The sequence below is a fragment of the Aotus nancymaae genome, unplaced genomic scaffold (genome assembly GCF_030222135.1).
Source record: "Aotus nancymaae isolate 86718 unplaced genomic scaffold, 86718_ANA_hifiasm-v0.15.2.pri h1tg000012l, whole genome shotgun sequence".
Lineage (NCBI taxonomy): Eukaryota > Metazoa > Chordata > Mammalia > Primates > Aotidae > Aotus > Aotus nancymaae.
In genome coordinates, this window is record NW_026988423.1 from 49,499,958 (window position 1) to 49,525,820 (window position 25,863).

A 25,863-nucleotide genomic window follows, 5' to 3' on the forward strand; every position below is an offset into this window, starting at 1 on the left:
ATTGGGTACTTAGAGCTTAGTACGGTGCTGGGCACATGGTGAAGTGCTCTGTCAATGGTGGTTAGTACTGTTACCGCCCTTATTACTACAGTTATTGCATCCCTGCTAGGTGGGGTTGAATCTGGCTAAATTGGATCTGAAGAGAGTCTCTGGTTCTGTATCTCCAGGGGCTCTGTTCGCAAAGGTCTCCAGATCTTAGCCTGTCACCTCCCAGCGTTCCTGCTCTTCTTTGACAGGGCCAGAGAGAAAGAGCACATGTGCTCTGGAGTGATTCTCACTGTCGAGGGCACGTCCAAGGCTGTGGAAAGAGAACCTGGGAACTGGTCATCTTCCTGAAAAATGCACTTGTCTGGCCAGGTGTGGTGGCTCACGCCTGGAATCCCAGCACTTTGGGAGGCCAAGGCAGGAGGCTTGCTTGAGCCTAGGAGTTCAAGACGAACAGGGGCAATACAGAAAGACCCCATGTCTACAAAAATTTAAAAATCAGCTGGGTGTGGTGGTGCACACCTGTAGTCCCAACTACTCGGGAGGATAAAGTGGGAGGATGCCTTGAGCCCTGGAGGTCGAGGCTGCAGTAAGTTATTATCACACCACTGCACTCCATCCTGGGGCAACAGAGCAAGATCCTGTCTTTTAAAATAAAACAAAATGCACTCATCTAAGGAACATGCGTGGGCTTTACACAGAGAGGTGAGAAAAGGCCAAGTGTCAGAGACCTGGCTGCCAACCTGTTCCCGCCCCACGTTGACTATGACCTTGGATGACCTTAGCCTGTTTGGGCATTGCATTCCTCATCTGAAGAAAGGGGAGATTCAGACAGAAAATGGGTTTTCAAAGGACAGTGGTGAGATGTAGCATCATCAAATGCCAATCAAACATGTCTGTTGTAATAATACAATGGAAAAGATACACGGAGCCCACACGGCTCCAGGAACCTCACTGATGCTCCCCAGCTGGGTCCGGAAGTGCCAGAAGAATTATCTATTTAAAGTTCTTAAAAGCCTGGCTAAGATTTAAATGATAATGAACTTTAATCTACAATGCCAACTATTTTGGCATTAGCAAATTAAGTGTCCAATCTATAGATGATGTCTATCTACTGCAGGGTATGGTGGTTTACGCCTGCAACCCCAGCGCTATGGGGGACTGAGGTGGGAGGATCACTTGAGCCCAGGAGTTTGACACTAGCCAGGGCAACATATTGAGACCCCATCTCTACAAAAGATATAAAAATTCGCTGGGCGTGGTGGTGGGGACCTGTAATCCCAGCTACTCAGGAGGCTGAGGCAGGAGAATCACTTGAACCCAGAAGGCAGAGGTTGTGGTGAGCTGAGATCCCTCCACTGCACTCCAGCCTGGGAGACAGAGCAAGACTATGTCTCAAAAAAAAAAGAGAGAGAGAGTGAGAAAGAGAGACGGGATCTCACTACATTGGCCAGGTTGGTCTGGAACTCCTGGGCTCCAGTGATCTTCCCATCTGAGACTGCAAGATGAAAAGAGAGACCCCCAAGGCCAGAGGGTGTCGGGAGATAAAGGGTTTTATATCACCTCTTTTATACCATGTCAGTGCCCGGAGGGACACAGCATCATCCCATAGTGTCTCCGTGGGACCCATCAGAACCTCAGAAGGTGGAGTGAGGGGTGGAGAAACGTGAGCAGTTGGGAAAAAAGACCCCTAGGTGACTCTAATGTATGTGCCCACCTACCCAGTGGGAAGTACTGATCTTTTTTTTTTTTTTTTTGAGATAGAGTCTCGCTCTGTTGCCCAGGTTGGAGTGCAGTGGCACAATCTCGGCTCACTGCAACCTCCACCTCCCGGGTTTAAGCGATTCTCCTGCCTCAGCCTTCCGAACAGCTGAGACTACAGGCACACGCCACCATGCTGGGCTAATTTTTGTATTAGTAGAGATGGGTTTTCACCATCTTGGCTAGGCTGGTCTCAAACTCCCGACCTCATGATCTGCCTGCCTCGGCCTCCCAAAGTGTTGGGATTATAGGTGTGAGCTACCGCACCTAGCTGGGAAGCACTGATCTTTAAAGCATCTTTAGAAAAATCTAATTTCTCCTTCTGGGAGATTGGGGTTCTTTTAGCCTTTCTTACAAATACCCATTTCAAATAGATGCTATTGGTAGCATTATTTTCTATGCTGTAGCGAGTATAGTGCAGTTGACTGGCTAATTATACTGCCTCTGTATTAAAGCGTTCCAGCAGAAGACCACAGAATAGAGATTTATCAAAAAGCAGCCTTGTCACGGCGGTTGGGTTATTTTATTAATTGCAAAAACTGAGTTCTCTTTTACAAGTGGCCCTGTGTTTAAGCACTTGTCAGATTAGGCAGGAGGAACATCGCCCACTTCTGAGGCTGTTTCCATGCCTAATTAAAGGTTCGAGGATGTCCCTGACACATGTGGATAGCGGGGTGCTATCAGCAGACAGACGTATCTATATAACTGACAATCTATGGATTGACACCCAATTTGCTAATGTTAAAATAGTGCGCATTGTAGATTAAGGTTCGTTATTGTTTAAATCTTAGCCAGACTTTTAAGAACTTCTGATAGATAATTCTTCTGGCACTTCAGGACCCAGGTGGGGAGAACCAGCTAGGCTCCTGGAGCCGTGGGGGCTCCGTGTGTCTTTTCCATCGTATTATTATACCGTATTTGCTTGAAAAAGCAGAGCCCTAGAAAGGACAGGCTGGAAGACCTGCAGCTACCTGGTATCCTTGTGAAATGACAAATCAAATCCGAGGGAAGAGAAGACATCTCGGTGGCAGAAAGATGGAGGATTTCAATGGGTTAGAGAAAGAAAACCAGTTCGTCAGTCCCCCAGTATATCCAACTACAGAGCGCATCATTGGGAAGTGCGGGTGGAAAGAATTCAATGGACTCAAGACAAAAAGATTCTGCCCGATAAGCCTTCCGCTTATGGGAAATGCCCTCTCCCCAAGTGGACTGCCACCAAACACCCTGGCACATGTCTCAAAGATCAAGGACCCACGGCCAAGTGTTCAGGGTAAAACCATCCACAACTCCAAACAGCTCAGCCCAGAGCTGGGAGCTTGGCGCCTCCTCTCCCAAACAGCAACCTAATTCAAGGTCCCATTGTGCGTCCCAGGGTCCCCCGTAAGAGGAAAGAGGGGAGGAGGACAAGGAGAAAGAAAGAGAGCATCCCCATGGTAAGTGAAGGTGAATCCTTTGAGTAGCCAGGACTGCGGGGTCGGGGTTCCCCACGGCGAGAGCATCAGGTCACCAATTTGCCAAATCTCATTCATAAAAATATTTTCCCAGTAACTGTATTCCTTTAGGTTACACTTGAGACTATAGATTAGGAAAAAGAAAAAGCCCTCAGAAAGTATCTCATCCAATTAACCTTATTCCTTTGGGGTAAGAGGAAACCCTGGTTTGGGGAAGTCAAATGCTTTCTGCATGTGGATTTGATATCAGCGAAATCTGCACTCCTGGCAACCAGGAGTTAAGATAATTAAAATCAGAAGTCTTGTTACTAGAGGATATGTTTTGATTATTAGATCAGATGAAGATAAGGTAGCAACGATTTTGGAAGAAGTATTGCTGAATTGTTTCATTAACTGCACAGTATTAAACAATTCCCCCAAGATACGGATAACGAACATTAATTTGCAAAACCGCGCTTCCTTTTTTTGTGAAGGCAAACATTGAAATCTTAACTGATTTGGAAGAAATTATTCTATAATAAAAAATGTGAGGTCTATAGCCTTGCTCTCTTGTAGCCAGCGTGTATCTGAGTCACGCCCTTTAACTCGACAATGGAGAGAAAGGGAAATTATCTCATAACGATGCCGTTGCTGGGGTCAGAAATTGCTGTAACATGAGAAAATGAGATTAAATCTAGAAATAAAAACCGAATCCTGGTACTCACTGGGCAAGCTGATGAGAGAGGAAGAAATGGTGGCGACGAAATAAATGACCCGGCTTGCAGTGGCTCATGCCAGTAATCCCAGCACTTTGGGAGGCGAAGGCGGGTGGATCACCTGAGGTCGGGAGTTCGAGACCAGCCTGACCAACATGGAGAAACCCCGTCTTTCCTAAAAATACAAAATTAGCTGGGCATGGTGGTGCATGCCTGTAATCCTAGCTACTCGGGAGGCTGAGGCAGGACAATCACTTGAACCCAGGAGGTGGAGGTTGCGGTGAGCTGAGATCGTACCACTGCACTCCAGTCTAAGAGACAGAGACTCCGTCTCAAAAATAAATAAATACATGACCTGGATGAGGACAGATGGAACCAGATTCCAACCATTTCCCCACAGTCAGAAGGACTGTCTCCTCAGAGGGACCCAGCTCTGGGCAGTTTCTCACTGAGTGGGTGAAATTCACCCCAAAGAGGCAGAAGGCAGGAGTGAGGGAGGGTTGTATGAGCCATCAGCATCAGCAATAGATTTGCTGGAAAGAGAATGTTTCTTAGCTTAGAAGGTCGGATGTGACTTCCACGGACCTGGGGTTTTACTTGGCTTGAGCACTATAAGTGCTGGAGTTCTAGTGCACCAGGTCCTCCTGCGGGGGTGTCCTCAGAAAGCTGGGATGCCCAGCAAAACTCAGAGTGGGGTGCGGCGGCTCATGCCTGTAATCCCAGCGCTTTGGGAGGCTGAGGCGGGCAGATCACTTGAGATTAGAAGTTCAGATCGGCTTGGGCAACATGGTGAAATCGTGTCTCTATCAAAAATACAAAAATTAGCCTGGCATGGTGGAATGTGCCTGTAGTTCCAGCTACTCAGGAGGCTGAGATGAAAGGATGGTTGCAACCCGGGAGGCAGAGGTTGTAGCAAGCTGAGACTACGCCACTGCACTCCAGTTTGAGCGACAAGAGCAAAAATCTGTCTCAAAAACAAAGAAAGAAAAACTCGAAATGGACCTGACTACATTCTAGGACTACTTCATACCAGAAAAAGTTTTCTTTAAATTTTCACAATGAACTCTGATGCACTTTATTCATACAATGTATATACCTTACAGTCAGTCAGTCATTCACTCACCCACTCAACACAGAGGGACTGGGTTGGGGAAGGAATGGACCTGAAAGGGCTGCCCTCGGGCAGAGCGGGGAACCCCCAGCCTGGGGCTGAAGCCTTGCCCTAAAGGTCCTGCCTTCTACGGTGTCAAGACAGAACTCCGAGAGTCTCCCCTGGCTGTGAAGCCTGTGAATTGAGGGTCCCAGGACCCTCTTCAAATTACATTTGCTTCAACAGATTGTAAATACCTAAAGTAAAATCATTACTTTTTAATATGTGGAAAAGGTTCTGGGTTCTGAGTCTGGGAGACAGATTTATGGAGAAGCTCAAGAGTACCTGGTGGGAGGGAGCCTGAGTGTCTGGCTCCCTGGACTGAAGTGGCACTGGGTTTGGGGCCACTGAGGGAAAACGTGCTTGTTGCCTTAGAAGGTCAGATGTGACTTTCATGGACCTCTGGGGTTTCATTTGGCTTACGCACCGCTGGAGCGCTAGCATACCAGGTCCTCCTGCGGGGGTATACTCAGCAAGCCGGGATGCCCTGCAAAGCCCAATTAAAGAGTCGGGCGCAGCGACTCATGCCTGTCATCCCAGCACTTGGGGAGGCTGAGGCAGGCGGGTCACTTGAGGTCAGCAGTTCGAGACCAGCTTGGGCATCATGGTGAAATCCTGTCTCTACCAAAAAACCAAAAATGAGTCGGGCGTGATGGTATGTGCCTGTAGTCCCAGCTACTCAGAAGGCTGAGGTGAGAGGATTGCTTGAGCCTGGGAGGTGGAGGTTGCAGTGAGTAGAGATCGCACCACTGCACTCCAGTTTGGGTGACAGAGTGAGGCCCTGTCTCAGAAAAAATCCAAAACAAAAGCCGAAACAAATATTGGGTAAAAGGACTATCTGTGTAGATGACCTTTAACAAACACTCTGAACCTCACGTAAGAAAGTCCACAGAATTTCCAGGCTGAAGACCAGATTCCCAGTCTTGGGAGATCTCAGGTGGTGATGCAGTACATTGGACAGACTCTACCAGATGGGACTTTCCACTGAGTGCCAGGAGACACGTGTGCTTCACACAGGCATGGCCCGTCAAGAGGGAAATGCTGGCCGGGTGCAGTGGCTCGCGCCTGTAATCCAGCAATTTGGGAGACTAAGGTGAGTGGATCATTTGAAGCCAAGAGTTTAAGACCAGCCTGGGCAACATGGTGAAATCCCATCATCACTAAAAATACAAGGCCGGGGGCGGTGGCTCACGCCTGCAATCCCAGCACTTTGGGAGGCTGAGGTGGGCGGATCACCTGAGGTGAGGAGTTCAAGACTAGTCTGACCAATGTGGTGAAACCCCATCTCTACTAAAAATACAAATACTAGCTGGGCGTGGTGGCCCATGCCTGTAGTCTCAGCTACTTGGGAGGCTGAGGCAGGAGAATCGCTTGAACCCGGGAGGTGGATGGAGGTTGCTGTGAGCCAAGATCGCACCCACTGCACTCCAGCTTGGGCGACAAGAGTAAAAGTCCATCTCAAAACAAACAAACAAACAAAAAATTAACCAGGTGTGGTGGTGCACGCCTGTGATTCCAGCTATGTGGCAGACTGAGGCAGGAGAATCGCTTGAATCTGGGAAGCGGAGGCTGCAGTGAGCGGAGTCGTACCACTGCACTCCAGCCCGGGTGACAGAGTGGGACTCCGTCTCAAAAAAAAAAAAAGAGGGAAATTCGGTCTACACCAGGGCTGATGGCAGGGTTCAACATCCAGTCTCCCTGCCGTGGACTCCAGGACTCTGCTTGGAGCTACTTTACAGAGGTTCAAGGTCGCCACACTTGCTATCAAGTCCAGGAAGGCAGTGGATGTATGCGTGTGCGTGTGCGTGTCCAGCCACCCGTCCTGCTCCCTCAGGCCACCCCCAGCCCCGAGGCACCCTTACTTTTAGCGTGCTGTTCTTGGAGCTCAGTTGCTGCTCGAGCTGCGAGATCTGGCTGGCCGAGTTCTCCCGCAGCTTGGTGAGGCCGGCCTGGAGTCTCTGCACATCCTCCACCAGCTGTGCGATCTCCCGCTCCTTGGCGGCCAACTCAACTTCTAGGCTGGAGCGGGTCAGCACCTCTATGGCCTGCTCCTGGGGAGGAGAAATGAGATGACAAAACTGCACTGGCCATAAGGCAGAAGCTGCACAGACGTCAGGGTGTGGATGGTGACGGCAGGACGCCGCTTCTTGCCTTTGCTTGGACTTCCCCTGTGCCACCTTCCTCTCCCCGTGGTTAGCTGCCACCTGGATTCATTCACTGGACACATATGTACTGAGTGCCCACCATGTACAAAGTACATAGCAGTGAATCAAAGGACAAAAGTCCAGGATTACACACCTGTAATCCCAGCACTTTGGGAAGCCAAGGCGGGTGGATCACCTGACGTCAGGAGTTCAAGACCAGCCTGGACAACATGGCGAAACCCCATCTCTATTAAAATGCAAAAAATTAGCTGGGCTAATTACAGGCACGTGGTAATGCATGCCTGTAATCCCAGCTACTCGGGAGGCTGAGTCAGGAGAATTGCTTGAACCCAAGAGGTGGAGGTTGCAGTGAGCCGAGATCGCACCACTGCAGCCTGGGCAACAGAGTGAGATTCTGTCAAAAAAAAAAAAAAAAAAAAAAAATGGAGAAAAGTCCATCTTCCCAGGGCTTACAATCCATCAGGGATGGGGCAGGGTGAGCGAGACGCAGAAAACAGTAGTAGTGAAAAGTGCGCAGGGTGACCACAGACAAAGGAGACGTAAAACAGAGGCCACAGAGTCAGAGTTGAGAGAGGCCGGGGGTTTAATAAGATGGCCAGGAAAAGACTCACTGAGATGGTGACGTGTGAGCTGAGACCTGGGGGAGGTGGGGAGGGGCTGCTGGGTGCTGGGGAAGAGGGAAGAGTGTTCCAGGCAGGGGAATGGAGAGTGGGTGGCTCGGAGGAGGGAGCCTCCCTCGAAAACTCCCAAACCACCGAGATTTTCCACCGAAAGGTGGGATTCAAGGTCCTTGGCATTCACTGTTAAATTACCCAGAAGCTGAGATATTGTTTGACAAACTATTACTCTGTATCAGCATTTTCTTTTTTTTTGAGACAGAGTCTTGGTTCCTGTCGCCCAGGCTGGAGTGCAGTGGTGTGATCTCAGCTTACTGCATCCTCTATCTCCCAGGTTCAAGCAATTCTCCTGCCTCAGCTTCCTGAATAGCTGGAATTACAGGCGGGTGTCACCACACCTGGCTCATTTTTGTATTTTTAGGATTGACCAGGCTGGTCTCAAACTCCTGGCCTCAACTGATCTGCCTGCCTTGGCCTCCCAAAATGCTGGGATTTATAGGCGTGAGCCACTGTGCCCAGCCAGCATTTTACTTAGTAACAAAAAGTAAAAGATGTGGAAGATGTGTACTTGGTGTTCTTTTGTTGAAGAACTCTTAGGATAATTGATTTTTTAAAAAACTGACTGCCCACCCTTAACCTCACCAAATGCTCATTGTGGAAAATATGCAAAATAGAAAAAAGGTAAGGTATTTGAAAAAGAAGGCCGGGCGCGGTGGCTCACACCTGTAATCCCAGCACTTTGGGAGGCCGAGGCGGGTGGATCACGAGGTCAAGAGATCGAGATCATCCTGGCCAACATGATGAAACCCTGTCTCTACTAAAAATACAAAAAAATTAGCTGGGCGTGGTGGTGTGCGCCTGTAGTCCCAGCTACTCAGGAGGCTGAGGCAGGAGAATTGCTTGAACCTGGGAGGTGGAGGTTGCAGTGAGCTGAGGTCGCGCCACTGCACTCCAGCCTGGTGCCTGGTGACGGAGTAAGACTCTGTCTCAAAAAAAAAAAAAGAAAAAGTCAAATCTGTAATTCTACCTCTCAATGACTCAAGTAGTACTTTTTTCAAGCTTTAAAAGTAATTATGGGGCCAGGTGCAATGGCTCACTTCTATAATCCAAGCACTTTGGGAGGCAGAGGTGGGTGGATCACCTGAGCTCAGGAGTTCGAGACCAGCTTGGGCAATATGGTGAAACTCCACCTCTACAAAAAATACAAAAATTAGCCAGGCATGGTGGTGTGTGCCTGTAGTCCCAGCTACTCAGGAGGCTGAGGCCAGAGGATCACTTGAGCTTGGGGAGGTCGGGGCTGCAGTGAGCCACGATTACACCACTGAACTCCAGCCTAGGTGACAGCAAGAATCTATGTCAAAGCAGAAAAAAAAAAGGAATAATGATTCCTGAAATATTCTGAAATATTTTCTGCAGGGCAGATGCAATTCTGGGCATGATAGATGGAGATGGGGGTGGAGAGGGCAGAGGTGCATGGTGTCTGTGACAGCAGAATCCCAGGGCAGCCCACGCTGTAACACAGAAAGCCACTGTCCTTGCCGCTGTCGCCCCTCTGAAGTGCTCAGTTGCACATCCTGATCTTGCCTGTATTGTGGGGAAATGGTGGCACTGTGGCCCCGGCTAGCAGGTGCAGCTGGGCCATTCCATGCTCTGTGTGCTTGTCATGGGTTTTCAAATTTGGGGACAGCCAGTCCCTCCGGGAAATAATGTTTCATATCTCCCCTGGGGAAAATGAAAGCCTTTACCATTTAAGTCTGCAAAGTTTTGTGTGCAAAGATGGGACTCCTTCCTGCTTCTCTGATTTGTATGAGGTTGCAAAATAGGTGGCTCAGCTCTCCTGACCTGTGACAGCTGTGCGTGTGGCCCTGGGGGGCCGTGAGCGAGCATCTCCTGCGGCTTATTTCCCAAGCACAGGCCATCCAGGTCCGTTCGGTGCAGCGTGAGCTGCATGGATCGTTGCCAATTTGCAAACTGTTGCCAGTGCACAGTCAGGCAATTACGGAAATCGAGAATAAGTGTTTAGAAACTTTTATAGCGATTCGGCATTTCGGTGACATTTTAAATGTCTTTTATATAAAACGATCAGTCTGCCACAGACTGGAAATTTAAAAAACAAAACAAAACTGTCCATCATAAGGAGTTTGGAAAGCACCGCTCTGGATAACGCCAGGCAGGGCCAACGTCAGGAACCCTGGGATGTGCCCTCCAGGGTAGGAGGACCAGGACAGAGGCACGTGGGGCTGAGCTACGAGGGGTGGGCCTTGGGAAGGCCTCGGAAGGAAGGAAGAGGGTTCCATCTCAGGGTGGGTGCTGGGGAAGGGCAGGGGACATACAGGCAGGTGCAGAGACACAGGAGTCGGGAGCAGGGCTGGAGGAGTGATAGCCGCTAGGGGTGGCCAGAGGCACCTGGACGTGTGGTGGCAGCCCTGGGGAGTCCCTGCAGGCTCTGGCGCAAGGAGGGGACACACAGAAGTGACATGCAGGGAGGTCAGTCTGGGCACAGATTGAACCATGCTTATCTTAATCTTCCACTCCTGAGGGGTGATGGCCACAGACTTGGTTTAGAGGGCCTTTAGGAAAACGTCAATAAAACCAGCCAAGGGGATGTGCGCTTTATGAGGGGCAAGTGGAAGTGAATGTGTCTAGGACAGGTGCTTCTAATGACACAGGTTAAAGGTGTGGATTTCAGTGCTGTCCCTGGACACAGAGTGGGGTCTGGGGAGCGTGTGATCGTCGGTTCAACTGCTGGGTCCAATTGGGTGTGGCCACAAGAGCTTGGCCACACTGGCCAACTCCCAGGAACTAAAGTCACAAATTCCTCCTTCATAAAATAGCAAAAATCATCTCTGTCTTGCATGAACTAAACAAGGTGATAATGAACCCCAAAGCAGTAAAACCTTGGAAATGACACAGACATGATCGCCCTGCCTTTATCTGTTTTTTTTTGTTTTTGTTTTTTGAGATGGAGTCTCGCTCTGTCACCGAGGCTGGAGTGCAGTGGCGTCACCTGGGCTCACTGCAACCTCTGCAACCCAGGTTCAAGTGATTCTCCTGCTTCACCCTCCTGAGTAGTTGGGATTATAGGCACACACCACCACACCCGGCAAAAGCAAATTTTTATAGTTTTAGTAGAGATGGTGTTTTGCCACGTTGGCCAGACTGGTCTTGAACTCCTGACCTTGTGATCTGCCCGCCTTGGCCTCCCAAAGTGCTGGGATTACAGGCATGTGTCACCACCCACAGCCTCATATTTACTTTTTTGGAAACAGGGGTTCTCTCTGTTACCCAGGTTGGAGCACAGTGGCACAGTCACAGCTCATTGTAGCCTCTGCCTCTTGGGTTCAAACAATCAAGAAATAAAAAAGAACTATGCAAAACATGGCATGGCCACAAACTCGGGGCAGCTGCTTACTCGGTGACCGCTCACCTTCTAGAATCGGGGATTCTACTGGGATACCCAGTGGGTGGGTCTTGGCCTTTGCTAGATCTGCAGACTCCACTGTTTCTCTACTGCGTTCTGCCAGCCAAGCGCAACAGACCATCTTTCCGCTGGCCCAGTTACCTAGGTTTGCTCCCCAACTGGCTGCAGCGGGAACCCACTGGCTACGTGGGAACATGTGCCCGCGGGAAGCCCCGCGGGGCTGCTCTGGGGAGACTGAACCGGTGCCATGTAAACAAGGCACTTAACCGATGATGAAGTGTTGAAGCGCCCCTAGGATCCACACCGACTCTACCTGCAAAAACATTCATTTCCTTCTGAAATGTTTTGGTTGCTGCAGTCCAGGATGGTGCCAGAATTCTTTTCAACCAAAACACTGAGCTTGGGGGCCCCATGTAGACACATCAGAATGGACGGCTTCCTTTGCAGTACCAAGCGGGACCCCAGGGCTGCCTCCCACCGCAGCCATCATGGTGCTGTATACAGTTTGTCTAAACTTCGAGGAAGGAATGGTAACAGAGCCAAGGGGACATTTCAGTTAAAATTAAGTCCCAGAGTCCATGAAGTACGAAGGACAGGATGGCCTGTTCAATGGAAATCTTTTCTCTACATCTGGAAACACTTCAATCATATATATATATATATATATATATATTTTTTTTTTGAGATGGAGTCCCGCTCTGTCTCCCAGGTTGGAGTACAGTGGTATGATCTGGGCTCACTGCAACCTCTGCCTCCTGGGTTCAAGCGATTCTCCTGCTTCAGCCTCCTGAGTAGCTGGGATTATAGGTGCATGCCACCACACCCAGCTAATTTTTCTAGTTTTAGTAGAGACAGGGTTTCACAATGTTGGCCAGATTGGTCTCGAACTCCTGACCTCAGGTGATCTGCCCACTTTGGCCTCCCAAAGTACAAGGATTACAGACATGTGCCACCACACCCAGCCTTGCTTCTTGGGTTCAAGCAATCCTCCTGCCTCGGCCTCCTGAGTAGCTGGGACTGCAGGCACATGTCACCATGCCTGGCTAATTTTAAATTTTTTGTAGAGATGGGGTCTTGATATTTTGCCCTGGCTGGTCTCAAACTCCTGGCCTCAATCCTCCTGCTTCAGCCTCCCAAAAGGCTGGAATTACAGGCGTGAGCCACTGTGCCCGCCTGGCAACAAATGTTTTATTTAATGTTAGTTTTAAAAAGAAAGCTAAAAAAATCCATTCTCAGAAGGGACTCTTAATACCCTGATCTAGATTCACTGCTAGGGAATAGTTTAAAAGCCCCGTCTGGAGTGTCAGAAGGCCCAGCTCGGGTCTTAGCTCAGCCACTAGATTGTACTTTGGGAAGAGGTGTTTACATTCACCGAGCTTTTGTTTCTTCATCTATTTAAAGAAATAGGGCCGGGAATGATGGCTCATGCCTGTAATCCCAGCACTTTGGGATGCTGAGACGGGAGGATCACTTGAGCCCAGAAGGTCAAGGCTGCAGCGAGCCATGATCACTCCACTGCACTCCAGCCTGGGTGACAGAGTGAGACCCTGTAGTAGCTCATGCCTGCCGTCCCAGCACTTTGGGAGGCCAAGGTGGGAGGATCACCTGAGGACAGGGGTTCAAGACCAGCCTGGGCAACATGGCAAAACCCCACCTCTGCAAATAATACAAAAATTATCCAGGTGTGGTGGTATGCACCTGTAACTCCAGCTACTTGGGAGGCTCAGGCACGAGAATCACTTGAATCTGGGAGGTGGAGGTTGTAGTGAGCTGAGATTGTGCCACTGCACTCCAGCCTGAGTGACAGAGCAAGACTTTGTCTTGAAGAAAAAAAAAAAGAAAGACAGAAATAACAGTACCCTGGCCGGGCATAGTGGCTCACGCCTACAATCCCAGCACTTTGGGAGGCCAAGGCAGGCGGATCATGAGGTCAAGAGATCGAGACCATCCCGGCCAACATGGTGAAACCCCATCTCTACTAAAAATACAAAAATTAGCTGAGCATGGTGGCATGCACCTGTAGTTCCAGCTACTCGGGAGGCTGAGGTGGAAGGATCGCTTGAACCTGGAGGCGGAGGCTGCAGTGAGCTGAGACTGCACCACTGTGCTCCAGCCTGGCGACAGAGCAAGACTCTGTCTCAGAAAAAAAAAAAGAAATAACAGTACCCTGTTTCATGGATTGGGTGAAAATAATGACTGTCAAAATGACAGATGAATTTATTACAAGAGCGAGTTCTTCTGACGAGACTGTACTCTCTGCAACCAGCCTGATCTCACTCCTCGTGTCTATTACAAGCCCTGGCATACAGCAAGGGCTCAACAGAGTCACTGTTCCAAAAAAGGACTCCTACAACTCGTATGTACTCATTGTAGCCTTAGGATGAGGGGCTCCCTTACAGGGGCCTTATGATCACTTCATCCTTATTTTACACACGGGAAAACTGAGGTTTGTAAGTGAACTAGTGATCAAATTGCGTGCTAGGAATTGTGGGATCAGGCTAGGTGCGGTGGCTCGCGCCTGTAATCCCAGCACTTTGGGAGGCCGAGGCAGGAGGATCACTTAAGTGCAGGAGTTTGAGACCAGCCTGGGCAACATGGCAAAACCTTGTCTCTACAAAAAATACCCAAAACAGCTGGGTGTGATGGTGTGTGCCCGCAGTCCCAGCTACTTGGGAGGTTGAGGTGGGAGGATCGCTTGAGCCTGGGTGGAGGCTGCGGTGAGCCTAGACTGCACCACTGCATTCCAGCCTGGGCAATAGAGACCTTGTCTTAAAAAAAAAAAAAAGACAGAAAAAGAAAAACATGAAACTTAAAACTGGGGGATCAGAGATAATGGTGCCAATTACAACTAGAATTACTGCTAAGGTTTAGTTAATCTTATTACGTGTCCAGCCTTGCTCTAAATTATTTGCTCGTAATAACTTCTTGGTCAACCCCCTAGTTTACAGGTGGAGAAACTGAGACTCAGGGATGTTAAGCTCCTTGTCCTCATCACCAGACTACAGAGCTGGGGTCCACACCAGCGGGTAAGGCTCCAACACCCAAAGTCTTAGCTCCTACACTGTTCCCTGTCCATACACAGCACTGAAGGAGAGTCTGGAAACAGTAGTTCAAAGCCACCTTGATCAAGCTGGGAATGTTTGGGCTAAGAGTCATTTGTGTTAATTTCAGAGAAATCAAGCTGCAAAAAAGTGGTGAGATACCCACTTTTCCTGCTCTATCGTCGGTGCAGAATGCTTCTTTATTACCTCTCTGCCGCTCCCCACCCCCTCCCCAGCTCATCCTGAACTGTTCCTCATCTTGGGATGGCACAGCCAGGAGGAGAAGAAACCCTCGATTTCCCCGTGTCATTCTGGAGAGGCTCTGGGTTCAGATCTCCACCCGCGCGCGAGCAATCACCTCTCAGGCGTGGCCGGGGCATCGTGACTGTCTGTGACTGTGTCTGCGCGGGCTCCACCTCGGGCCTGGGTGGACGCCACGCTGGCCTCAGCCCATCCACGCACAGTCAGCAAAGCTCTTCCTTCGACTTTAACAAGCTCCAGCCCCCAGTTGGTGAAGCAAACCCCAGCAAGAAAGCAGTACTGGTTAAAACGTGATTCCCAAAAAGAGACGCTAAAATGAAAAGGAGCAAGTGGCAGTAACTCGAAGGTGCAGAGGCCAGGCGGGGACAGTCTCCCACGGGGCCAGGGCTACCCACCACGTCTGGTGCCTTCTGGATCTGTGAGGCCAGCTGGAGGGAGTGATTGGCCGATGAGAGCTGTTCCCTTAAGGTCTCCGCCTCTCTCTGAGCCACCTCTGCCCTCTGAAGGAAATGAAAAGGGGTGAAAGAGAAAGCACATTCAGTTTAACAACTGACAATTATTACAAGAACATTCATCAATTCATGCCTGACTGACTATAATTGATTTTCCTAAACACTCAACCTAATAAATGCTAGGGAAAAAAAACACAGAATGTGATGGATTTTTATTTTAAACAGTACAAGGAAGAAATAATTGAGCGATTATGACAGTAATTTAACGCTAGGAGCAAAGGAATCCCCTGCTGATACTAATACTCCGGCCCACTGAATTTCCCAGACTGAATAAATACAAGTGAAAATCGAGTCTTTTGATTCAATTTCTTTCTATTCTCATAGACCAAGAAGATTTTATTGCGGGATTACTCCTGGGAGTAATTCTCACGGGTAAACAGTGAATTAAAGACGCTTTCGCCATTCTCTTCCTAAAAACACACACAAACAATGTTGTGGTTGTTTTTCTTCAGCGAGGATTTCCATAAACGTACAGGATGTAAATGCCACTGCTTCTGTACGGGCCAGGCTTATTTCAACATATTTAACCCTTCACTGGGCAAAGTGTTCTGAATGCTGATCCTGGCATTTTCAGCCAACCAGGCCAGTCCGAGGCCGTAGGATGGCACAGACCATTGCTGGGGGCTGTGGGACAAATGAGTGGACTTTCCCATCATTTGCCTGCAATTCCCGAACAAGGAAACCACCGTCCCCAGAAAGCGAATGGGGATTTCCCGCTGGATGACGAGATAGGTCACTCCAGTACCCATCACCGACAGGGCATCTGGGAAAAGATAAACCATGGCAAGTTACCCAAGCTCGCCGAGCTGCCGCCTACCGATCTGTAAAATGGGAACCCCATCCCTAGCCACGGAAGTTCCTGGGACACACAGAACTCAGGCAGACGTTATTTGTGAATGGCCTTGTGCTGGTTTAATACTTAGGATTGAGACATAGTTTTTTTTTTGTTTTTTTTTTTGATACAGAGTCTTGCTCTGTCACCAGGCTGGAGTGCAGTAGCGCTATCTCGGCTCACTGCAACCTCCACCTCCCAGGTTCAAGTAATTCTCCTGCCTCAGCCTCCCAAATAACTGGGACTACAGGCGTGTGCCACCATGCCCTGCTAATTTTTGTATTTTTAGTAGAGACGGGTTTCACCATGTTGGCCAGGCTGATCTCGATCTCTTGACCTCGGGATCCGCCTGCCTTGGCCTCCCAAAGTGCTAGGATTACAGGCATGAGCCACCGCACCCAGCCTTGAGTCGCAGCTCTAAGATAGGTGGGAGCCGGTGGTGAATGATGTGGGACACATGGACTGAGATGAAAGTTCCGCTTCTTCCTCCCAGACTTACATAAATGTTCAAACAGGAGAGCCTGGCCAGGGAGCATCTCATCATGTGTGTTATTTTGTGGCATAGCAGTGTGTGGCTATTAATTGCTGAGAAAGCACTCAGAAAGACCAGCAGCTGGCCTGCCCTAGAACTGGGTGATCACTCTAGTTCTAGGAGGGGTAGCTTTGGCAGCTTTAAGTAATTCTGTGGCAACAGCATTGAAAATATTTTCCCTGCATACGGACAAATTAGGATATTTCTTTTTTTTGAGACAGAGTCTGGCTCTGTCTCCCAGGCTGGAATGCAGTGGCACTATCTCGGCTCACTGCAGCCTCCGCCTCCTGGGTTAAAGCGATTCTCCTGCCTTGGCCTCCTGAGTAGCTGGGACTACAGGCACCCGTCACACCTGGGTAACTTTTGTGTTTTTAGTAGAGACAAAGTTTCGCCATGTTGGCCAGGCTGGTCTCGAACTCCTGACCTCAGGTGATCCGCCTGCCTTGGCCTCCCAAAGTGCTGGGATTACAGGCGTGAGCCACTGCACCCGGTCAGTTTAAGATATTTCTATTGGCAGTTCCATCAGCCCAGGGTAGTGCTGGTGGCTGCCTGCCTTGCATCTCCAGGAGCTCTTGGAATTACATTCAGTTGAGTTCACGTGGTGCCTGGCTGGGCCTATCTCAGCCCAAGCAGTCACCTCTTTCACTAGCTCTCCTCTACAGCGAATCTAGAACCAGCCATCAGGAAGGAGGCAAGGTGACCTGTATGTCCAGGACTGTAGAGGTGATTTCTGGTTCATGCTAACTAATCAACTGTTTTTTTTTTTTTTTTTGAGACAGAGCCTCACTTGCCCAGGCTTGAGTTCAGGGGCGAGATCTTGACTCACTGCAAACTCGACCTCCAGGGTTCAAGTGATTCTCCTACCTCAGCCTCCTGAGTAGCTGAGACTACAGGCGCGTGCCACCACACCTGGCTAATCTTTGTATTTTTAGTAGAGACAGGGTTTTGTCATGTTGGCCAGGCTGGTCTCGAACTCCTGACCTCAAGTGATCCACCCGCCTCAGCCTAGTCTAATCAACTATTAAGACTACAGAAAAACGTCCTCTTCAACAAAATAGATTTCTCCCAGTTTATTTCCAGACGAGCCACGCCAAGTGTTTCTGATAATCATGTCACATCACTGAAGGGCTTACTTTTCCCTTGCTGGTCAGTTCAACTCTTGGGTAGAAAATATCCCAGACTCTGCCTGAAATAAGATGTATTTGGAGATCTTTTTCCTGGTCTCTTGGGCTAGAAAACCTATTTCTTAGCCTCGTGGAGAAACCGTTCTGGTGGCAGCCAAGGAGGTGGCCTGACCACTCTGACTTGTAACACTGGCTCTGAAGTGTTCTGGGATGGCCAGAGCTGGAGAAGCCTGGGGCATCTGGTTACAAGGTATCCCCAGGGGCCTACAGTGGTTTCAGGTGGGCATTTAGCAATTCAGAGAAGATACTGTCTCATCACAATGCAACAGCTCACAGAAGAAGGGATCTAGCTGATGATTTCAACTTCTGATTGCGTAACTATTTTTTTTTTTTTTTGAGATGGAGTCTCGCTCTGTTGCCCAGGCTGGAGTACAGTGGTGTGATCTCAGCCCATTGCAACATTCACCTCTCGGGTTCAAGTGATTCTCCTACCTCAGCTTCCTGAGTAGCTGGGACTACAGGTGTGTGCCACCACGCCCAGCTAATTTTTGTATTTTTAGTAGAGACGGGGTTTTGCCATGTTGGTCAGGCTGGTCTCGAACTCTTGATCTCAAGTGATCTGCCCGCCTCAGCCTCCCAACCGCACCTGGCCTGATTGCGTAATTTCTGTGGAGCATTTGAACTTGCACTCAGTTTCCAAGTTCGTGGACAGTGTCTCTGTGGCCTGTCTGTTGGCGGTCACGGTGGTCAGACTTCTATCACTTATGGCTTGACTTCCTTTCTTTCCCACAGCTTTCTGATCATGTAGTTATTCAGGATTTCTGTCCTGAGGGCGTCCAACAAAATACAAAACCCACAAAACGAAGTGTTGAGGTGGTTTGTGCGGTGAGACATCCACAAAGCAGAATTCAAACTAAAAACAGACCTAACGGCAGTGAAAAGAAGGAGCGAGGGAACAGACGCCGACCTGCAGCTGGGGTGAACTGGTTTCGGGAGCTGAGAAGTAAGTGTAGCCCGGTGTTGGCAGCTGAGGCAGGAAGAAGGGGGCCCTGTGCCGGGCTGCATGTGGTGACACTGGTTTTGAGGCTCTGGCGTCTTCCTGAAGACACCTGTTCGACCAGCTGTAGCTGTGTCTCTAGATCCGGAACCCCAGATGCAAGAGCTGAGGCTGCCCTGAGACCTCCACCTCCCTGTGTTCACTGCGGCTCCTGTCTCCTCCTGCGTCCCTGCAGAGGCGGAGCCACCGGGAGTCCTCGTTCTAATTTTGCGTGTGCCCTTTGCTGAGCCTGAGTGGCTGTTCCGGGAGATCTTTCTTGCTGTTTCTTGTCTCTTCTCTGTTCTTTGCTGAGAAATCAGAGTAGATGCTGGAAACGCAGGGGCAATATGCTCCCGTATCAGTGATAACTCAGAAAACAGCCGCCCGGGAAGGGGACTGGCGACTACTGGGCTCACACAGGCCGATGCCCGCCACCTGGCGACGGGGTCCAGTACGCTGTCATGAAGGTCCCTGGCAGGTGTGGCCACAGGCACTCCTCACATCCTCCTCATCTCAAAATGGAAGACGCTTTTGTACTCTCAGCTGGCAGCAGGTTAAACCGTGCCTCCCCTCAGCAGTCACGTGGGAGGTAGCCAGCAGCTAGTGACACGGTGTCTCAGGAATTCTTCCTGTTAGAGTCAAGCAAATACAGAGACGGTCTCCACTGTGAGACCCGGGGGAAGCCTCCATCTTTGGGGAAGGTGAGGGAGGCTGTTCTGCCCCTTGCACTGGAGTCACATTTGTCACTGGGTGATTTGGGGACAGGCAGCCAGAACCAGGGGTCCACAATGTCACCTTATCCTAGAGGAAGTTTTACAGGCCCCCCAACCCCTGCCCATGCCTCAAAGACCCGTGAAAAGCCCCAGGAAATACGGTAAATAAATGCTGCTTTCGCTGGGCGTGGTGGCTCATGCCTGTAATCCCAGCACTTTGGGAGGACAAGGTGGGCGGATCACTTGAGGTCAGGGGTTTGAGACCAGGCTGGTCAAGGTGGTGGAACCCCATCTCGACTAAAAACACAAAAATTAGCCGGGTGTGGGGGTGCGTGCCTGGAGTCCCAGCTACTCGGGAGACCGAGGCACAAGAATCCCTTGAACCCAGGAAGTGGATGGTGCAGCGGGTGACAAAGCAAGACTCCATCTCAAAACGAACGAACAAACAAAGGCTCTCCCCATCCTCAGCCCCCGTCCCCCGACTGGGATGTGAATACAGGATGCAGACAGCTACTTCCAGGCCTTTAAAGTCTGAACAATTTGACTCATAAAATGTGGTGAAGTATCATGGGAAGGACACAGAAGGGTGGGCTTCAGAGGATAAAGACAGGGCCTTGAGCCAGGTGCATCCTGGCGGGGCGGAGGTGTGGGGAGAGGGCTGGGAGCCCGCTGTGAAACGCCGCCCCACACCTGCGCAGAGGTGGCTGTGCTTAGGAATTCTCTTGGGAGGCTCATTTTCTTCTCCCTCTGGAACCGTCACCGTCACTGTCTCCCCTTTAAGGGCAGACTCCCCTTTTCCCCCCAGTTTACACTTTCACAGGGTGGCCTTTGAAGTCCCTGGTTTTATAATGGGGGTTGTTTCAGGTCCGGTCTTCCACCCTCCTCTTGGCCCCCGGTTTTGTCTCTTGCTCTCTGCTTGCACAGCCATTAAAACGCTTGAGGACATGAGAGGTGAGCAAGTCCCCTGAGGGACAAAGCAGCGTGGGGAGCTGATGGTGGGCTGAGGCCCTGCTGCCCCACCCCCCACCCCCAGCATGCTATTACAGCCAACACATCTCCACGCCCAGAGGGAAGCCCTCGTGCCTCTGCAGGAGGTCAGGCACATCTACCACGGCTGGAGACAGGACGCTGACCACGTGTCCCACGCTGACACTGCTCCAGTGGCCAGAGCCTCCATGGAGACCCACTCTCTGTGTTTCTGGGGGACGCCCTGGATACTGATTTGCATTGCTTTCATGGGATAGCTGGGCTGCGGCTGGAACTACACCGACGCACCCACGTAAACATCGCTTATCACTGACTGAGTCATGACTTCAGGAAAGCCAGCAGAGCCAACGTTCCTGCCTCTTCCGGCTGGAAAGGCCTACCATGGGTGGCCCGGGGCTCTCGCTCATGAACACGTCTGGGCTGGGAGCCCAATTTATGACAAGGAGAAACCAAGGTTCCCAGGAAACCTACGGAATGACTAGTTGTCATGCACGTGGATGGCCCAGTAGAAATGACCCTAGACTCAGCTGTGTGAAGCCAGCCTTTCCTCCATCTTTTTCTTAAGACTGGGTCTCACTCTGTTGCCCAAGGCTGTCGTGCAGTGGCACGATCTTGGATCACTGCAGCCTTGACCTCCTGGGGCTCAAGCCATCCTCCTACCTCAAGCAGCTGGGACTCTCAAGGAGCTGGGACTACAGGTGCACATCACCATTTTAAAATCTTTTTGTGGAGACGGGGTCTCGCTATGTTGCCCAGGCTGGTCTCAAACTCCTGCGCTCCCATGATCCTCCTGCCTTGGCTTCCCAAAGTACTGAGATTATAGGCGTCGGCCACTACGCCCGGCTTTGAAACCAGCATTTCTTTACTACCTACAAGGCCTGCTCGGCACAGGTGCTGAAAAAGATGTGCTGAATGAATACAGGCTTCAACGAATGGGGACTCTCATAGAGCCGTGAATCATTAACCCCCAGTTTGGGAGGCACTGGGAGATGGGGGATTTGCTGAGGCCACGTGGGTGAGAAACGGTGCACTGGGGATTGTAATGTAGGGTTCTTGACTCCAGACACAAAATCCTTGGCCAAAGAACATGCCGCACTTTGCTATAAGCTCCGTGGGTTCTTTGGATTTCTTCTACACTTGGCTCCTCCTCCTCGGGGAGGTTCAACTATGGTTTCCTAACCTCGACCTGGAGCGTCCTCCATTAGGGCAGTCCTGTGACGTAAAAAGCAGGCAGGTGGACAGGAGGAGGGAGCTCACTTCAATGACTCCCTCCTAGCCCCACAGTGGACGAGGAGACCGTGCCACTGCACTCCAGTTAAAGCCCATATTCATTCAGTACATCTTTTTGAGTACTAGCTCTGAGCAGGCCTTATAGTCAGTAAAGAAATGCTGGTTTCAGAGTGGGCGCGGTGGCTCACCCCTGTAATCCCAACACTTTGGGAGGCCAAGGCAGTCGAATCATGAGGTCTGGAGTTCAAGGCCCTCCTGGCCAACATGGTGAAACCCCGTCTTTACTAAAATACGAACAATTATCTGGGCATGGTGGCACGTGCCTGTAATCCCAGCTACTCGGGAGACTGAGGTAGGGGAATCGCTTGAACCCAGGAGGCGGAGGTTGCAGTGAGCCGAGATCGTGCCACTGCACTCCAGCCTGGCAGCAGAGTGAGACTCCGTCTCAACAAAGACAAAATAAATAAATAAATAAAAGAAAAAGCTGGTTTTGAAGCTGAGCACAGTGGCTCATGCCTATAATCCCAGTACTTCGGTGGGCTACGGTGAGAGGATTGTTTGAGCCCAGGAACTTGAGACTGAGGCTCACCAGCAACTTGGACCACCACTGCTCAGAAAGGAGACCCCAGAGGGCCAGTGCGGGCAGACTACCCCAAAAAAGCCATGAACTGCTGCAAGCCCCGGGACAGGGTTTCATACACAGTTCCACGTGCAAAGCTGTGGCTTCTTATTTACCGTGACATCTGAAGAGTTCTGAACCTTGACTGTTACCAGTTGGGAGACAGTGAGTATTTATGCCAGTGCCCTGATGTTCATTCAACAAACTGGAGTGAATGAGGCTTGGACGTAATTGACAGGTGGCGACTGCTGTGCCATTTCTCCATAACAGGAGCACGGTACTTTAGCGATAAAAGAGAGCTTCAGGTCTCAGTAGAACATTCTAACTACGAACCTAGGGAAAACCAATGTTACATGCCGGCGAGCTAGTAAATTGCTCCTCCTGGGGGTTTCCCGATGGGAAAGGCATTGGTCCAGATGCTCGCCGCCTGCATCGGTGTGGGACCGTCTCAGCGCCCTCCTCCTCCTGCCCAGCCCGCCTCCAGCTCGCCTCCAGCTCACCTCCGCAGGGATGGCCTCGGCTCGGGCCCGTGCCATCTCTCCCTGTACTGTCACAATAGCCGCCCACTGCTCTTCTGGCTTCTGGTCTTTCCACTCTCATCTGTTCTCCAGTGTGTAGCCAGAGCAATCCTTCTAGAACTCAAACCTGATGTCTCAATCCTGCCCACGATTCTTCACCGCTCCCAGGATGAATCCTTCACACTTGGACCTCCCACGGGCCTGGCCAGGTTCCCTTCTACCAGCCCACTCTCCGAACTGCAACTCTGGTCTTGGTTTTGAACTCCTGGGCCTAAAAAATTCTCCCACCTCAGACTCCTGGGCTAGCTGGGACCACAGGTACGCACCACCATACCTGGCTATTTAAAAAAAAATTTCTTGTGGAGATGGGGGTCTCACTATGTTGCCCTGGCTGGTCTCAAACTCGTGGGTTCAAGCGATGCCTCCTGGCTTGGCTTCTCCAAGTGCTGGTATTACAAGCGCTGCCGCCACCAAGCCCCGCTTTGGGCAGCCTTCCTCCCAGTTATGGCCCAGGCCAACATCCCCTTCTCTGGCTTTCCTTTAACCTTCCACTTCTTTTCCTGCTGGAAATATTCTCTCGACATTCCAGGGCTTGCATCTTCCCTGCCTAGATGCTTCTCATGCCAATGCGTCCACCTGTAGCTTCATGAAATCCTTGACTTCAGGGTCAGAAGGGACCCTTTGAGCCTGCTTGTTCAATCCCTCCTTCCATCCACGCGGTGCCTCATTCCCCATCTCATGCTCTCCGGGAGGGCTGGCCCAAACCTGCTTGCATAGCTCTGGTGACAGGGAGTTCACTGTCTCCAGAGCAGGTATCCTTGGGAGCCGCACCTCTAGAGAGCCAGACTAAGGAGGAGCTCCAATGGGAATAAGCTTCCTGGCTGGGCGCGGTGGCTCACGCCTGTAATCCCAGAACTTTGGGAGGCCAAGGTGGACGGATCATTTGGGCTCAAGAGTTCCAAGACCAGCCTGGGCAACAGCAAAATCCCGTCTCTACTAAAAACACAGTAATTAGCTGGGCCTGGTGGCATATGCCTGTAATCCCAGCACTTTGGGAGGCCAAGGTGGGCAGATGGCTTGAGCCCAGAAGTTCGAGACCAGCCTGGGCAACATGGCAAAACCTCATCTCTACTAAAAATAAGAAAATTAGCCATGTGTAGTGGCGTGTGCCTGGAGTCCCAGTTATTAGCGGGGCTGAGGCAGGAGAACTGCTTGAACCCAGTAGAGGGAGGTTGCAGTCAGCCAAGATCATGCCACTGCACTCCAGCCTGTGTGACAGAGCGAGACTGTCTCAAAAACAAAAACAAAAAGTTTCCTCCTGCCAGCCTCTATGCTTGGCTGTGGTCCGCAGGGGTCTCTCAGAAAAAGCCTGGCTCTGTCCCCTGGCCTTTATTTCTGGTCAGCCCTTGCGAGCTACAAGGACAGAACCCACAATTCCCCTGCAAGTCTTTTCCCTTCTCATCTTTTCACATCCAGATTCCTGAAATTATCGCTCTTGTTCCTGCTGCCAGTGCTGCTGCCGTCTTTCCCTGCTACCCAAGATTAGGAATGTCTTCAAACCCCCTAGTTCCTTCTGTGTTAGAGCCCTTCCATGTCCTGGCCGTGGAGTCGTCTCTGAATGCACGCCAGGGAGGTGCTTCCCTTATAGTGTGGCTTTTAGTCTGAAATGGAATTTCTGACCGAGCGTGGTGGCTCATGCCTGTAATCCCAACATTTGGGGAGGCCGAGGCAAGCAGATCACCTCAGGTCAGGAGTTTGAGACCAGCCTGACCAACATGGTGAAACTCGTCTCTAATAAAAATATGAAAATTAGCTGGGTGTGGTGGCAGGCGCCTATAATCCCAGCTACTCGGGAGGCTGAGGCAGGAGAATTGCTTGAACCCAGGAGGCAGAGGTTGCAGTGAGTACTGAAATCACACCATTGTACTCCAGCCTAGATGACAAGAGTGAAATTCTGGACAGGGCGCGGTGGCTCACGCTTGTAATCCCAGCACTTTGGGAGGCCGAGGCAGGTGGATCACGAGGTCAAGAGATCGAGACCATCCTGGTCAACATGGTGAAACCCCGTCTCTACTAAAAATACAAAAAATTAGCTGGGCATGGTGGCGCGTGCCTGTAATCCCAGCTACTCAGGAGGCTGAGGCAGGAGAATTGCCTGAACTCAGGAGGCGGAGGTTGCAGTGAGCCAAGATTGCGCCATTGCACTCCAGCCTGGGTAACGAGAGCGAAACTCCGTCTCAAAAAAAAAATAATAATAAAATAAAGTGAAATTCCATCTCAAAGAGGAAAACAAAATAAATAAAATGGAATTTCCTAGGCATGGACTCACTGCTGCCAATGAGCAGAATCACCACCTCCTTCATTCTAGAAACTCTATTTCTATTAATGCAGCCGTGAGTTGTTGGTGAGAACTCGCTTCTACCCCTCGTCACCCTTTCCTGAGAGCAGGACTTTACAGTTCCCTCCAAATCTGCGCTTCCTCAGCAGCTACAGAACTAACATTTATTTAAGCATCTACTTTTTTTTTTAAGATCGGGTCTCACTCTGTCATTGAGGCTGGGGTATAGTGGTGCAATCACATAGCTCACTGCAACCTCTACCTCCTGGACTCAAGCGAACTTGGCTGGGACTACAGGCACACCGCCACACACAGCCAACTTTTGTATTTTTTGTAGAGATGGGGTCTTGTTACATTGCCCAGGCTGGTCTCAAACTCCTGACCTCAAGTGATCCTCCTGCCTCGGCCTCCCAAGTGTTGGGATTACAGGTGTGAGCCACCGCACCCGGCCACCATCTACTTTTTACTCTGCCATTTTACCTCTAATCCTCAAAGCAAACTTGGAAGCATTCACTAAATTCCCTTCCTTTCTTTAAAAAGTTTTTAACATATTTCAAATCGTGGTAAAATACACAAAGGCTAAAATTTACCATCTTAACCATCAGTGTACCTTTTAGTAGCGTCAAGGACATATACATGGTTGTGCAATTAATCTCCAGAATGTTTTCATCTTGCAAAATCAAAACCCCGTATCTGCTTCACATCGGCTTCCTCTTTCCCTCCTCCCCTCGTCCCTGGCAACCACTGTGGCGCTTTCTGTCCCTCTGAAGTTGGCTCCGCTAGAGACTTCACACAGGTGGGACCATTCGGTATTTGTCTTTTCTTGTGACTGGCGTATTTCCCCTGGCATAATGGCCTCAAGGTTCAGTTTTCTT

The 25,863-nt window shown here is 50.4% G+C and overlaps 1 protein-coding gene across 6 annotated transcripts in view; it reads right to left on the reverse strand.

The window, feature by feature from the left end:
* The window catches only part of CUX1 (cut like homeobox 1), a 465,449-nt gene that overhangs the window by 98,014 nt on the left and 341,572 nt on the right, over positions 1-25,863 (reverse strand). For 5 of the 6 annotated variants that reach the window (XM_064375706.1, XM_064375705.1, XM_064375703.1 and 2 more), the window contains exons 10-11: positions 14,943-15,047; positions 6,905-7,093 (exon numbers count right to left, since the gene is read on the reverse strand). In XM_064375706.1, the coding sequence (XP_064231776.1) occupies positions 6,905-7,093; positions 14,943-15,047 (294 nt within the window). The remainder of the gene's footprint in view (positions 1-6,904; positions 7,094-14,942; positions 15,048-25,863) is intronic. The other variant, XM_064375707.1, reaches the window with a different exon arrangement.